Source organism: Sciurus vulgaris (genome assembly GCF_902686455.1).
Source record: "Sciurus vulgaris genome assembly, chromosome: 3".
In the NCBI taxonomy this organism is placed as follows: Eukaryota; Metazoa; Chordata; class Mammalia; order Rodentia; family Sciuridae; genus Sciurus; species Sciurus vulgaris.
This window is the reverse complement of record NC_136463.1, coordinates 32,711,789-32,728,305: the sequence shown is the minus strand read 5'-3', so window position 1 is coordinate 32,728,305 and position 16,517 is coordinate 32,711,789. Positions and strand designations below refer to the sequence as shown.

Genomic DNA, 16,517 nt, shown 5'->3' with positions numbered 1-16,517 from the left:
TTCTGGACCCTCCACTATTCTAGTTTTGTTCCTTTTATGCTTTCAGACCATTACCACTGAGCAGTGTTTCCTGCCACTTGCCTGAACCTGTGCCTCAACACAAAGAGGTGGTCATTGGTGGGTCAGGAATCTGGTGACTAAACCAAAGAACTTTAGAACTTTATTGCTTACCACTCATTGTCTTTCTTCTGTGCATCTCTGGGGATGGAGATGGTGATGGAAGACAGTCTATATGTGATGATGTAGAATTGATCTTCTTTAGGTCCTGCTCATCTGAGGAGTCTATCAGCTTAGTGATAGGAAAGCCAGAAACTGGTTGTTTGTATCGTGCATACTGCAGAGCATCCATGATCCATCTCATTTCACGCCAAATTTCATCTGTTTGCTTTGAAATAAAATGGTTAAGAGACATTAAGTTATCAAACAACTTTTAAAAAGGAGTAAGTTTTCCTAAGAACCAAAGATGACCTGTTTTCCACAGTATTTCTTTTGAACAAGAGTAAAATATTTCGAAATGGGTTTGCTGAGCCAGAAAGTACCTTGTAATCTTGTACTCTCTTGTGTTTTATGTATTTTTACCTGAAAAGCTATATCTTTTAGTGGAAACAGTTGAAGACCCAGATGCTATTCAGCTTTGTAATAACCTTTAGCAAATCATTTGACCATTTTGAGCCTAAGTTACCTTCTTTGAAAAATATGGGTAAAATATCTTCCCTTTTTTACCTCATAAGGCTGTGATAAATGAGTGAAATGAGGAATTTGAAAGTGCTTTATGATACTACTGAGTACATTGCACACACTTATAAAGTGCTATTAACTCTCAGTATTTAATGAAATATTCCTCATTGGGATATGGTGGGGAAGGGATACAATCAGATGCGAATATCAAAATACTTGGACTTACGTTAAGAGAAAAGAAGCAACTTTATATATTAACCATATTGTTTTCTTACATGTAAAGGAAGTGCTTCCAAAGTATAAAACAACTTAAATAGCTTATTCTTAAGTAAGCATTCTTCAATTTTTTTTTAGGGTAGCACATTTTATTTTATTATTTTTTTTTTAAGAGATGAGGACACATGGATCTTTCACCACTTTCCAACCAATCAACCTTTTAGAAATAAGGAGAACATGAAAAATGAAGCAACATCCAGAAAAAATAATAACCAAACCTCTTAAGACTATACCACAAGCAATGGTTTAAAAAAATTACATATAAGTTTGTTTTTAGCTGGAGTCAATGCTTTAACCAGTAGGCCCTACGTCCTGCTGCCTCTGTGTCTGTGGTATATATTTTTTTTCTGAAGGTGCGCTTCTGGGGTAGGGTCTTCGTGATATAGTATTACTTTAATATGCAATGTGGAAATGGCATTGAAGAGGGACAACCACAGTGCCAACTCTGGTTCTGTCAGAAGATTGATATACACCTCTGAGAGTGCCAGTCATTTTACTTCTTGAGACTTCCATTTTTTTTTTTGTATTTACTTTGTTTTTTTTTTTAATTTTTTACAGACTGCATTTAGATTCATTGTACACAAATGGGGTACATCATTTCATTTCTGTGGTTGTGCACAATGTAGATTCATACCATTCATGTAATCATACATGTACTTAGGGTAGTGATGTCTGTCTCATTCCACCATTTTTCATACCCCCTCCCTCTCATTTCCCTCTACATAAAGTTCCTCCATTCTTTTCTCACCTCCAACCCCCTCCCCCATTATATATCATCATCCACTTATCAGGGAAAACATTCGGCCTTTGGTTTTTTGGGATTGGTTTATTTCACTGAGCTTTATATTCTCCAATTCCGTCCATTTATCTGCAAATGCCATAATATTATTATTCTTTATGGCGGAATAATATTCCACTGTGTATATATACCATAGTTTCTTTATGCATTCATCCATTGAAGGGCATCTAGGTTGGTTCCACAATCTAGTTATTGTGAATTGAGCTGCTATAAACATTGACATGACTGTGTTACTGTAGCATGCTAATTTTAAGTCCTTTGGGTATAAACTGAGGAGTGCACATTTTAGATTGTTAGTGTTTTTATTTCTGGCTTACCAAAGTAACTTTAATGATATTTTCATTATAAAGTATAATATTAGTTTCTCCAAAATCTATTTGTGTAAAAGTTACTCAAAATTTTGTGCCTCTCTCTATAGATGATATTCTTCTAGATCTTGGTAGAGGATGACTGTGAGCTTTCTGGTTATTCTGTCTCCAAGGAGAGGCAGTTAGTTACACCATGTTTCATAGGGTCCTGGTTAGCTTTGCATCTGATTTCACTAGGTGCCTAGAACAAGGCGTCAACTTCTTCAAGCCCATTTACTCAATTGTAAAAGGTGGACTGAATGATGTCTAAGGTCACTTCCACTTTATGATTTATTTTTGAAGAAAATTTAGAAAGTTGATGTCATTCTACTTCCAGGTAGAAGGTATTCACATTGCATGAACGATTCATGATCAAGGCCCTTTTGATTATAGTTGTTTTAAAAATAAGGTACTGGCCAGTGTTATATTTTATTTTCAAAATTCCTTCTTGTGTCTTTAATCTGTACTTGCCTATATTTAAGCTTGCCTTTTAAAGAATATTCACACACCTGGTGTTCCCAACACAGAGTTGGATCTGAAATGGGGGTTTGCAGTGAACCCTGATCTGGATGACAGGCAGACTGGAATGAACCGGTGAACAGCGTTGTGTGACTGATAGTCATTTCCCTTGCTTTCTAGTTCTGTTGTGGGTAATAGGACCTGGCAGAGTATTCAGGATTGGTGATGAAAAACATGAGATTGAGCTCCAGGGTTTGATAGTTTGGTGAGGTGGGCATGAAGTTTGACTGTAGGCAGGCCCACAGGGAGGCACTAAGCCATTTTGAAGGGAGAAACCTGAAATTCAGGAGATAAAGCAACGTGGGAATCCCAGATGAGACTTTTCCTGATGAGACTGTTGCTCTTTCAGCTGGCTTTTATTGGCCCTACCTCATGTAGCATACACTTGTCTCAAAGTTATTTTTAAAAAAATTCTTATCAAAATTATTTTAAGGCACATGATTGTGAACTGCTTTCAGAGTGCTTATCAAGGAGAGGAACTATACTTTTCTTTTATCTTCAGCTGTGAAGAATAATTATTCAAAATATGATTGCTCAGTGAATGAATGAATGAACGAATGGAATGGGCACATAATTCTTTAAATCTTTACCCTCAAAGAGTTATTATAAGGATTAAGTAGGATAATATAGAAGAATGCACTTCTGTCATAATGACAGTCATGGATATTGTAGTGGACTGAAGGTGGACCTCTAAAAGATGTCTGATTCTCATTCTCAAACCTGTGAATAGTACTTTATATAGTAAAAAAGTAAATATCATCTTATATGGCAAAAGATGTATTTAAGTTAAGGATTTTGAGATGAAGAATTTAGCCCGGATTATCTGGATTATCTAATTCCAATGACAAATGTTATCATAAGGACATTCTTATAAGAGTAAGACAGAGGAAGATTTGGCAGACATAGGAGAAGGTGGCCACGTGACCAGAGAAGCAGAGATTAGAGTGATGTGGCTGTAAGTTAAGGAATGTCAATAGCCACCAGAAGCTAGAAGAGGCAGCAAATGGACCCCCCCACAGAGCCTCCTGAGGGAGTGCAGCTTTACCAACATGTCAATTTCAAATTTCTGGTCTCCGGAAATGTAGAGAGTAAATTTCTGCTGTCTTTAGGCACCCAGTTTGTGGTAATTTGTTAGAGACCTTAGGGAATTAATGTACTTATTGATAATAATGTACCTGTTCTCTTTAGATTAGATTGTCTAAGCCTATTGCTGAGGACAGATAGAGTTGGTATAGAAATTTCAAAAAGTTTGTTTAGAAGCAGTGTTTACTACTTAGTTTTTCTCAGTGATGACATGGATAGGTCTTAGCTGAAGAAAAACAAAAACCCCATAGGTACAGGGAGGCCCATGGATTGAGTTTAATGGGACTTAGCTAAGTAGCTCCAAAAGAAGTATAATTTTCACCCATTTTACCTTATACTGTTGATCTGAAAGTAACTGACAACATAATCCCCCCTGATTTTAAGGTCCAAATTCAGCTTCTAAAGACTTGCTGACACATTTTAAAAAAGAAAGACCATGAACTCCCTAGGACTGTTGATTAAAAGTTCTGCATTCATTTTTCACCCTGCTCTTTAAAAATTTCAGTTTTCATCCCATAAATTAGACCCCTTTTTCTGTACTCAGGCAAGATAATATTTTTATTGAAATGTAAAGGTGATTGGTTTTCTCACAGCATAGCTACAAGGTGCTTGAGGGGATGATAGATTGGCTATATTTAATGAGCTGTGTTTCTATTACAGCTTAGGAGCATTTGAAGCATTACAGTATATAAATTATGGTCTAATTGCCCTTTAGGTTTTGGCAGCTCAAAACATGCCAAGCTCTAGGTCTTTGCACTTTGACATTTCTCTCTCTCACCCATCTCCTCCCTCCCTCCCTTTCTCCCCTTCTTCTCTTTTTCTTTTACTCACTGACTTTTCTGCTGCCTGTAAAGCCAGTATACCTTATCTATGGTTTTCTATGCCCCCCACCATCCAACCCTCCCACTTTCTGGCTGCACTCCTTGGCTTCTTTTCCTAACTATATTTACATAGACTCCCTTGCTCTTTACAATGTTTGGTTTGTGTGGTGACTTCAACACTGTCTTAGATCTGGAATCATACAAATGCTCTCGCGACTGGTGGTCGCCTGAGCAGGTTATAGTGTGTGGTAGTTTGAGCTGTGAACACCAATGGATGAGTGGTTGCAGCTGGTTTTTATTTCATTGAGAAAGAGAGAGAGACAGACAGACAGACACTGAGAAGCCAACACAGATAAGGGGAGAGATGATGCAGGTTGGAGCAAGGTAGTATACTGAAGGCTCTGGTGCAAGAAGATGGGTCTGGTTTTACCCTGCACAAGATGTTATGTTTTGAACCATTTGGAAATTGGCTTTTATCCAAGTCTATGTATACCTGGCTGGCTCATAGGGGAGTGTGTAGAGGGGCTCTCAAGTTACCCGCTCTGGGATACCAGACCAGGCAAGAACTTTGAAAAATTCCTGGCTTGACCTGCCTTTATCCAGTCCACTTTCATGGCATGATGAAAGAGAAAGAGGAAACATTAGTGGAGCTCTAGGTTAAGTGATAAGGAGAAGAGCAAGGGTAGCGGTGAGGAAGTGGGAATGGAGCCAGGAACTCTGGGAGGAATTCAGGACTGCCACAGACTGCTGAGAGTCAGCCTCCTTACTGATGAGCACATTGGATTCAGAGAGGCTGAAGTGGAAGAAGGCAGAGGCATGGTTGGAGAAGTGGTTCTCTAAAAATTGTGAGACATTAGGGCCATCTAGGTCCTTAGACATGATTTAGTCCAGTCCTTTCATTTCACATGTAAGGGAATGAGACCCTGGGAGAGCAAATGAATTGTCCACTGCCCCAGACTCAATCAGAGGAAGATTCGAGGCTCAAATGTATGCTCCTTGACTTCTCCATTATTTTTTTTTACTGTGCTTTGTTGTCCCTCATGTAGGGCCAATCTTCCATATTCTCCTCATGCTGCATTCTGCCTTTTCTACCCCTTTCCCACCATGTTCCATTTTTACTGGAAATAACTGAAGCAAATGTTTTGAATTTTAAAATATTACATTCTCAGACCAGAACAAGTAACTTCTTGAAAAGTTATTTCTTAAGTCTCAGAGATCACCTAAGATACCTCCTTTACATGAGGAAAGTAGGATAATCCTAAAGATTTGTCACTCAGTACTCTGCAAGTGTCCTGAATACCTCAACACCTTAATTCTTGCATAGTCATATTTCAAAGAATTTTCCTTTTAATTAATAAGTAAGTAAATATATAGTTTATTGTGTGCCTATCAGGTGACAGACACTTTGCTGGGGGTTTTACATACATTCTCTTACTGAATTCTCTCAGCAACTCTTTGAGATAGTGCTATTATTATTATCATCCCTATTTTTTCAGATGAGATTGGGACTTCGAGAGATTTATTGGCCTAAAGTCCATAGAATTTAAGTTCATATTTACCCTTTTCTGGATGATTGTAAGAGTTTATCTGACTGCCCTACTGTAATTCTTCTCAAATCCAGGCGAGAGATGCAAATCATTTGGTGAGCAGGACCAATCAGAACAAACATAGCACTTTTTATAAATAGTATTTATACCTATTCCGTTCATGTTACTGAATTTTAAACTCCTTAAGGTCAGGGACCATATCTGTTTCAATTTTGTATCTCCCATACAGTGCCTGGCACCTGGGTAATAAGTATTTGTCAAATTGAACTGAATATATATCATGGTGATATTTACAATGGGGCTGTTGCTATTATACTCATTGTGTGAATTGGAAACTGATGGACAGAAGGATTTTAAGATTTGGCTAAGACATTTAGAGGCAATTTCAAACCAGATCCAAATTCTTTTGATGATTAATTAGTATGCCTTTCATAAGCCCCTGAGTTGTCACCTTGAGGTCTTTGTAGACAAGACCATTGATAGGGAACACATTTTCTTGCCTCAGTATTCACATATTAAAGTGTTCACTCTCCCAGATGGAAGTCTAAAACACACAGGGAATCTTAGTTCTAAGTGAATGTGGACTAACATAAACTGGTGGATCATTTTTTTCCTCTGAGATATTGAGTAAATTAATATAATTTTTATTTCTGTTGGAATTATCAATGGAATATCAGGTAAGAATAATATTCTGATCATTATTTCTGGGAGTGATTTTTTTCTACAGTATGGCTGACACAGGTCTTAGGAATACTGTGATTTATCTGTAACTTTTTCTTAAACCTTTGTTTGAAAACATATCTCTCTGAGCTCCACATTTTAATCAAGTCAACAGGCTGTTTGCACGCTGTGGGCTTTGAATCAGGCCAAATTGTTGTGCTTTTTCCTGCTTGGTTCTTAACCTCTTCCACCCTGCCTCTTCCTTCCCATTACCTAAAAAATCCAAAACCAAAACCAAAACCAAAAACTGTTACCTGGATGAAATCTAAAACTTGTTGGTGTCTTTGTTTGGCAGCTGCAACCTCACTGTCTGAGATGGCTTCCCTTAGGGACTGTTGGGTATTCAGAGAATCCAGCTCCACAACAGCAGAAAGGCGGCAATACAGACTAATAAATTTCTCTCTATAGCTGCAAAAATGAACTGGAAAATGGACAAGCAAAATAAAGCATGTTAAGATCTGGTATCAAAATAGAGAAATTCATACCTCAGAGAAAACCAGTTGGATGAAAACATGATTTATTAATCCTATCAGTGGAAAATATTAAGCCATAAATAAATTATAAATGTGCTCTTAAGGGGCCAGTTGTCTGGCTTCAGTCAGACAGTATTTATTCCCTTTGAGGTTTACCAACCCCTGTAAGGTGTGGGGAAGTGAGGTTGGCTCAAGCTGCAGTTTATGTGGACTTTTACCTAAAGTTGGGGCTTTTTATTTCATGTATAGTCATGCACCACATAATGATGTTTCAGTCAACCATGGACTGCACATACAATGGTGGTCCAGTAAGATTATATTGCCTAGTGATGTCATAGCAATCTTAGTTTAAGTACACTGTATGACATTTGCACAAAGATAAATTGCCTAAGGACACAATTTTCGGAATGTATTCCCAATCCCCATTGTTAAGCCACACATAACTCTTTGTGTGTCTTTCTGTGTGTATGTATCTTAAATTTACTTATGTGGATTTCTAAAGTCCATATAAGTCCAAATATGTGTAGTGTGTGTGTGTGTGTGTGTGTGTGTGTGTGTGTGTGTGAGCGAGACTGGAAAAATAAGCTTGCTTTTCACTTTAAAGGAAAAGCAAAGCCAAGTAGCAATTTGAAACCTAGTTTGAATTTTCATGTCTGATTTCTAGTTATGTGTCTTGCTCCTTTCCAACTTTAGAATCCCCAGAAGATCCATGTTTTTTCTTGGGATATCTTTTTGTCTGACTGGAAAACTTCCCTGAGGGCCTGTCATTATGGGCTTTTGTCCTTCTGTCTCTCCCCTCCTCAGTTCCTCTGGAAGGATGATGGGAACTGATGCCTGGACAGACCATTTTTGTCTTCAGTAGACTTGACTTTCCCCTCTCAAAATATAATGGGACAGAGGCAGACCAAAGGAAAGAGTTTAACCTTTATCTCCATCATTTGTTCCCATTCAGAAGGGACAGAGGACTATAGGACTGAGCCTAGTGCAGACAGCCTGAGGTGGTCAGATTATCTAGTCTTCTCTGACAAGCTCTGATCATACACTATAATTTCAGATTTCAATGGGATAAGAAAAGCATCCTGATTCAGATTATTGTAGTTCCAATCTCTTTCTGGCTCATTGTGGACCCTCATTCTCCAGGAACCTTATTATTTTGTGTCCCTCCGACTTTTACCAGTGAGTTCCATGTTTTGGAAAGAGGGTCATTCTAACTTCAACATGTCCGTTAGAACACTTTTATTATGGTTTACTGGGTGCGAAATTATAGAAAGAACATATAATTAGTTTCCCTCATACCATTTTTCTATTGATTTTCAAGACCTATGCTTGGCTGTTTAGGGAAGTAAACCACAATGTCTCAGAAAATGGCATTAGTCATCTACACCTCAGGGAGGAAGCCCTACTTCTCTACATATTGAGAGATTTCTGTTAACCTTATATTTCCTGTCTTACCACTGCCTGCTTCCCTGTGTGATTTCCTCTTAGATGAGTGAAAGAGTAGCCTGCTATGTCTTTCCTCATGGAAGTGGAAGAGAAGAATAGGGTGAGGGCTTCAGTGGTTCATCGTTACTCCAGCTGTGCCCATTTCAAGGAGGTGTTTCTCAATCCAGGTAGTCTACCACCTGGGGTTGAGTTTTCTTTCTCCTGTCAGATCCTTCCTTCCCATATTTTCTATGCTCTTTAGCACTTCCCTGCCTGACACAAAGTAGAGCTGATTTCATATATCCTTACAGTAAATGACAAATGATTCACTTTTCTCAGGCAATAGAATTCTCATGCGGTTTCTTCACTTAAAGGCCTCTACAGAGAACCCTCTTGACTTCAGGATAAAATCCAAACATCATCTGCCTATAAGGAAGCTCCTTGTGGTGGAGGATTTGAATATATTTTCAGTCACGTTTTTCATTGTTTTTCATTTTGTGACACCTTCAACCCTTAGCCCTGCATCAACCCTAACCTTTGGCCAGACTGAACTCCCTGCACTCCTTTTGTATTCTCATGCTTTTAACATGCCTTTCCTCATTCCCAGCTACCCATATTTACCCAAAAAAGTCAGGTCTCCTTCTGATCCTGAAGGTTCTGCTGATGTGTCTTCTCAGTGATGTTTCCACTGACATCTCTTCCCTTCCCTGCAGAACCAGTTTCTCCCTCTTTAGGAGCACTTATTACTAAATGTATGATGACATATCTTGCTACATTGTAACTGTGTGTGTAGTTGACTGTTGGTATTAGACTGATATTTTTATGGTAGGGACCATGTCTCCATTAATTTTTATTTCCTCAAAACATGGAATATTGTAGCTTCTCAGCTAATGTTTATTGACCAAATGAGTAAAATAAATGCTTGAGCTGATCTGAAGAGGGCAGACCCTGTCCCTGAAGGCTCTTCTTTCCTTCTGTTCTCACTTCTCTCACTGTGTGCTAAATTTTCCTGTTTTGAAAGGTATTTCAGGTCTGTGATATTTACTGGCAGCTCTGCAGGAAGGAGTCACCATTACTTTGTAGCTTACTCTTGACCCCTGTAGTTCCCTGAATGTGTCTTTATGCCTTTCAAGGAGGGATTATATCCTGTTAGCACTTGACAGATGTCCTCTTTTGGCTGGAGAGTGAAGAGAGTGAAGTGTCTCACAGCCTGCTTTTCCAAACCAAGTTGTAAAAAAAAAAAAAAAAAAAAAAATTGACTTTTTTCCCTCTGTAAAATATGACTGGGAAACTTGACTATGGAGAGACACTGAATCATTTCTTTAAAAGAAACACTATCAGTCCCATCTGAATTCTTAAAAGCCAGGGTGTTCACAGCTTTCCCTTGTTGTGTCTTTGCCGCAGGAGCCATGGATCAGTGGGTGGCCTCGCAGCACCCACACCATCCATGCCACGCACCACAAGTGAGTTATGAGCAAGTTTCAACTGTAGCGCTTCCATTTCCCGCTCTAGTGGTTTTCATCCAGAGCCTTTAATGTCACTTTAACAAATGTTACTTTAACATAGTCTTTTGTGGTCTAGCAATGATACATTTGGTAGCCATCACTGAGGAGGGAAGGATAGACTGGAAGCTTCTAATTTTTTAAAAATGTGAATCACATTCATTTTAAAGACAAGATGGTATAAGGCTACAATAATGTCATTATCCAGACCACATGATTTGTTATTAACTGACAAACTAAGACTAATTTTCTGTGGTGTTGTTTCTCCCTCTTTTTTTTTTTTTTTATATAAAAGATAGTGTCAGGCTGAAACACAGTTGGCGTGAACACCAGCAATAAGAGTACAGTGGAAAGTTCTTAGGCATAGTTACCACACAAGACTGGGTTTGAATCACTCCACTACCTGTGCGGTGGGCAGGTAACCTCCAGGAGTCTGTATTATCTCTAAAACAGGGGTTACAATGCCTACCAGGATTACATAATACAGTGTATATCAGGTACCCAACACAGCATATGACACATACCAGATACACAAGACATGTTTGTTCTCATCCACTGTCTCCCCCACCATCCGGGGCTGAGGATGAGGCATTTAGCAACTAGAATATTAGAACAGGATTGAGATTAGAATATTTTTCCTAAGTCTCTCTGACTCGCTGAACTCATTGTCAGTCTGGGTGGGTTTGGAAGCCAAGGAATCATGAGATAATCTCCAAGAGTCCATTTAAGTGCCACAATTCTTTGCCAAGGATTCAGAAAGAACCTGGGCATAAGGTGCCCCTTTAGATTCCTGGTAGTGAATGAGTTGGCAGTTGGAATATAGGAACACTCTCCTAAATTATGAAAAATGGGCATTAGGAATGAAGGTTGAGACTATGCCATTTCTTGCAAGCCTGTGGCCTGGATTCCATTAGGCTCATTGCCTGGGTATCCCACAGGCACCTCAAAACTCATCATTTGTCAAACTGAACTCATCATCTCTCCCCTCCCCCAAACCTGTTCCTCCCCTCTTATTTTTCCTGTTTGGGTAGATGTCAACATTATCCATCTCAGCACCCTATTCAGACTCTCTGGCTCCTCCATCTTGCTCTTGAACCACATCAAATCAATCACAAAGTCTCATCGATTTTAACTCCTAAATTCCTCTTGCTCCTGCTTTCTTTTCTTATACCTCCACTGTGGCTGGTTCCAGTTCTTATTGCCCACCTGAACCAGTGAGGCAGTCTCTTTAATTGTCAACCTCTGGTCTCAGCCCTTTTTTCTCTTGCTTTCCTATGGTCCATCCTCTGCAGAGCTACTAAAATCCAGTGAGACCATGTTGTCCCTTAAGTTTTTTTTTTTTTCATCACTCCCCATTGCCTATAGGATATAAAGTTCACCTCTTTAGGATGACATAAGTAGCCTTTTGTGATTTTCAACCTTTTTAACTTTTAGCTTCCTCAGATGCCATGAGCATCCTTCACATTGAGCTACTAAGAATGTATCTAATTGGGCAGAACTTTCCCAGCCTTCTAATCCTTTGTGCATGCTGGTCCCTCTGCCTGAAATGATTGTCCTTTTCTGTCCTGCCTTTACTGTGGCTTTCTGAATTTTTATTTTCCTTCACAATCCAGCTAAAGTCCTATCTCTGTCAGGAATGAGCATGCTGGTATCTTTCCTCTGAAGTTGGCTAGCCCACATGCTATAGCAGTGCTCTCATCGTTTGAGGACTCTTGGCATAGTTGCCTCATTCCCTACTGGGTTGTGAGTTTCTGGTGGGCACACTGTGCCTTTTTGATGTCTGTATGTCCAGCCCCAGCACAGTACCTGGCAAACAGTGGAATCTCAGTAAATGTTTGTTGAATGAAGGATGTAGCCAAGCACAGAAATATGAAATATACACCAAGACTCAAACTATTTTAAAAAATTCTCCAGTTTTTGTCTTTCTGGTCCAATTATTATGAAGCCAAAGAAATCTGTAAAAATCAGCTTCCCTCATCACAGGCCTACTGTTAATTGTGACTGCCCACAGGGTCAGGGCAGGGTGACCTACCTCCTTATTCAGGCTAGGCAAATCCTCAAGAAGCCAAATCACTGGATGAATTTTCTAATGGCTCATGATACTGTGTTTTCCTTTTATCCTGGGAACAGTGTAAACAGTGATGCTTGTAGGCTCCCAGGCACATGTTTTATTCCCACAGAGAGTTCCTTGCCTATTCCTACCCCAGGGAAGGTGAAATGTCATCCCTGAAGCTGTGGAAAAGGGAGTGTGTCTTTGGTGATATTGTACCATTTTGCCTCAGCTGAACCCTGCTTGTCCAGATCTTACGAGATGCTCCTATAGGTCCATCTTTCTCAACAACACAGGTAATCCTCTGAAGGAGTATCCTGTGGGTTTGTCCTAGTTGTCTTTACTCCAGGGGACAGAGAGCTGAGCTCCTTTGTCATTTTGTCCTTGCTAGATCTGCTTAGTGCTGGAATAGGCACAGATGCAGTTTTTCAAAGCTGGTTAGAATGTTATTTATGATTCACTTAGGCCACTGGCAGGAACATGGTCAGTTTGCCAAATCTCAAATCCTTTCATGGGTTTGGGGATGACTTATACAAGTCAAACTGAAATATAGTGCAATTCTTTATTCTATTATAATTTACATATTCCCATAATTCACACCTTTTCAAATTTCATTAGAATTCCCATGTTGTTATTAAAGTTTTTCTGAGTTCTGACTGAATTTCCAAAAACATTCTTTCCTTTCTCAGAAATGCTTAGTGTATCACAGCCTTTTATTACAAGACTACCTATGGAGAATAGATGTCCCTGCTTACAAAAGAGCAAATAAAAAATGCTTAGCATATTTCTTAGAAGGGCTGGATGTACTATAGCCAGTCCTTAAAAGTTCCTATATAAGATGTCATTAATTGGTCAGTGGGCTGATGCTTAATGGACAAAGTAGCTACGATAAACTGCCTCTTGGAAAGTTCTGATTGTTTGGGGATAAGATAGAGTTTGTCATAATTCTTACTGAGACCCAGTAATATTTTAAAATTTGTTACTGGTGGAATACAATAAACATTGTACTAGAGAGTGAATTAATCACCACCTGTAGGCAATACTTTTCACTGGTCTCTAAAAAAAGAGAATGGAATTCTCTTTTAATGGAATTGCATGTGCCAGTGGAACCGAGCCCAACCAAGAGGTCTTTTCTGTAAATTTACATGGTCCTAGATGATCAGTTGGATCACCCATGATATGGCTACAAGGGACGATCGAGAGGATTAGGAAGTCCTATTCTAGGAAGAAACATCTTAAAGCCAGGAACTTGAGTCCCAGGCTTTCATCTATGACTGTTTTACGTAGATGAAGGATAGTATCTGATATAGTGCTCATAGCAATATGGAGGTAAGACAGATCAAGGCACAGACACAGTAGAATTCTACTATATTACTATTCTAACCACACATTCTGTGTTCATCTCTGTGTACTTGGCAGTGCTGTTTTAAGTGTGGTCTGTGGATTTGTGGCTTCTGTGTCACCAGAGAGCTTATTGGAGATGTACATTTTCCATCTTCACAGATATACTGATTCAGCATCACTGGAGTTGGGCTTCAGGAATCTGTATTTTAACAAGTTATCCAGGTGGTTCTTATGCAAACAAAGTTTAAGGAGCATTGTTCTAGGACATCATATCCCAAATATGAGTTCTAAGTACTTGTCTTGTTCAAATGAATTTGGAGACTGTTAGGTTAAGCTAAGTTAAACAAAGTTAAGCTTTTTTGTTGTTGTTGTTGAGGAAGTTCCACTGGATTTTCAGGAGAACTTATGTTACTCTACTGCTCCTGATTCTCCACTGGTTTCCCAATATACTTAAAGTAACATACTCATGGCCTATGGAGTTTCCATTGATCTGTTTTCCATTGATTGCCTGATCTTATCTCCTATCCTTGTTATTCTTGCTTACTCCATGCTGGGTGCACTTATCTCTTAGCCAAGCATACTCTCACTCTAAGACCTTCCTGGTACCGGGGATTGAACCCAGGACCTTGCCAGCAAGTGCTTTACCACTGAGATATGTCCTTGGCCCTTTTTATTTTATTTTGAGATGGGGGTCTTGCTAAATTGTCCAGGTTGGCCTCAAACTTGCGACCCTCCTGCCTCAGTCTCCTACTCGATATTTATTGATGAACTAAATATTATAGAGAGAAAATGGATTCTAGTAGACTTCACCAGATTGCAGAGTAGAAAGCAGAACAGAGTATGATTTCTCAAGAGGAATATGTGAACCTCACAGAAAGGAAGAGAGACCCTCACATGTCTGGGATTTTCCAGGGCCTTAGGAGTCATGTACTATCAAAATAGTATCAAATCATTGATCATTCCCATGAAGGCCATTAAAACATGGGAATCTGAATTTCATGTAGTTTCACCTGTAATTATGGAACGACAATGATTGTTTTACATAGAATGAAATATTGGTCAGCTTTCCAATGAAGTGTTTTCCTTAGTTCTTTGTCAGTTACTTATCTTACAGAAATCATTTACTTTCGTGACTTTAGCTGTTTTTAGTAGATATTGGCTGAATTTCTGTTTTAGTACCCATTTTTCTCTCCTGCATTTCTATTGCCAGCGGGACATATGCACTTGGATATTGTCTTAGAACCTTCAGACTCAACATATTCAAAGCTAAAAATACTTTCTTCCCTAAGTTGTTTTTCTCCCTGACTTTCGTATTTCTAGTAGAGGCAGCAATATATTTGTAGTCATTGGGGCTGAAAACCACAGGGGCATTCCTCAGACTTCTTACCGCATTTAAACAATTGCCCACTCTTGTTAATTACTCCTAATTTTTCTCATGTATTTGTTTCCTTTTTATTTTCCTCCCTTTCTTTTTTCTTTTTGGTTCCTACTCTAACACTGAACTATTATAATAATCTCTGAATTTTTGAACCTTGCTTCCAATCCACCTTAAACAGATTCCTCAGACCGGTTCTCAAGAGTCAGTTTGGCTTTATGTTATCTGTAGAGCTTTATATTCCTCTGTTCCCTCATATTTTTTTCTGATGTAGGCAAACTGGACCACTTGTCCTCTTTATGAATTCTTTTATTTTCATGTCTTTGCTCATCTATTCCTGTTGACAAGAAAGCTTTTCTCTTTATTCATGTTTATTAAAATCCTGTCCATCCTTTAATATCCACATTAAATATGTTCTCTTTTCTTAAGGTTTTCTGATATACTTTGAGAAAATGTGCTTCTTTTCTTTTCTCAACATCACATAATATATATGATTTCTGGCATATTTTACTTCATTTATAATAATCTATATTCTTATTTTAATCTTGCCATCATATTGAAAACCACTTAATAGCAGAGCCTTTGTCTTACTGCTCCCTAAATCCTTGCAGTAGGCACCCAATATTTACTGACTTGAAATGAAATATTTTGCCCCAAACTATATTTCATAGTAACAATGCTGTTATAATATAGACTAATGATGTCCTTTGGCTGGGGATTGCATTAAATGGTCACATTTACATCCAGGCTTTTAGGGAGTGATATGGCCAATGGTATTAATTATACAACACAGAAAAGGTAAAGAAAGTTTAAGGGACTGCCAGTGTCATATAGTAGGTGACCAAAACTCTCAAGTCCCAGTCTGCAAGTCTGATTGAAGCTTCTCTTAAGAACTTTACCTTCTCTGGAGAGTAATAGTTGCTGTTCATCACCTTTTAGGCATCTGAACTACCTGGAGTAATAGGAATTGAGTGGTTTGAACAATTTATCCTGAAAAGATAAATTCAGATGCAGATGCCTGGGTCTCAGAATAAGACATCAGGCAATTTCCTTGACTGCTTCTAAATCTGGTGGCTAGGGAGCAATCCAAAGAGGGTCTGCCTCCATTTCACCCACCTACCCAGTCACCCTTCCACAAACTGTATAATTCATTTGAATTGACGGAACCCTTACTAATTGCCTCTTATTGGCCTGTTACAAGATGAAGCACGGAAAGGGAGACAAAGCCTCCCTATTCACATTCTCAGTGGGCAGCACAGGTCTCTGCAAAGATGGAGAAACTGGAGCCCAGGCTATCCACTTTTGAGTCAGGACAAGATCTTCCACCACTCAGAACCCCACAGAAAAAGTCACAATATTGCATCCTGAGAGACTTGGTCCATTTCTCAAATGGTCTGTCAGAAATTTAGTCTATTTAATATCAGAGTCTATTTATGACTTATATTTATGGACTTTTTTTCCCTCCCAAGTGATACAAACTCTACATTTTAATTTCATTATTATTTTTTCCCAGTTGGAGGTGGGGAGGGGGAGAGAAGGGGCAGTGCTTTTCATAAAAACA

At 38.8% G+C, this 16,517-nt stretch overlaps 1 protein-coding gene and 1 long non-coding RNA gene across 5 annotated transcripts in view; one reads left to right on the top strand and one right to left on the bottom strand.

The window, feature by feature from the left end:
- The window catches only part of ANKFN1 (ankyrin repeat and fibronectin type III domain containing 1), a 564,723-nt gene that overhangs the window by 245,312 nt on the left and 302,894 nt on the right, over positions 1 to 16,517 (bottom strand). For all 4 annotated transcript variants that reach the window (XM_079131399.1, XM_079131396.1, XM_079131397.1 and 1 more), the window contains 2 exons: positions 7,045 to 7,211; positions 172 to 385 (listed from right to left, as the gene is read on the bottom strand). In XM_079131399.1, the coding sequence (XP_078987525.1) occupies positions 172 to 385; positions 7,045 to 7,211 (381 nt within the window). The remainder of the gene's footprint in view (positions 1 to 171; positions 386 to 7,044; positions 7,212 to 16,517) is intronic.
- Positions 1 to 16,517, top strand: part of LOC306656378 — a 73,712-nt gene that overhangs the window by 13,520 nt on the left and 43,675 nt on the right. The window lies entirely within an intron of this gene.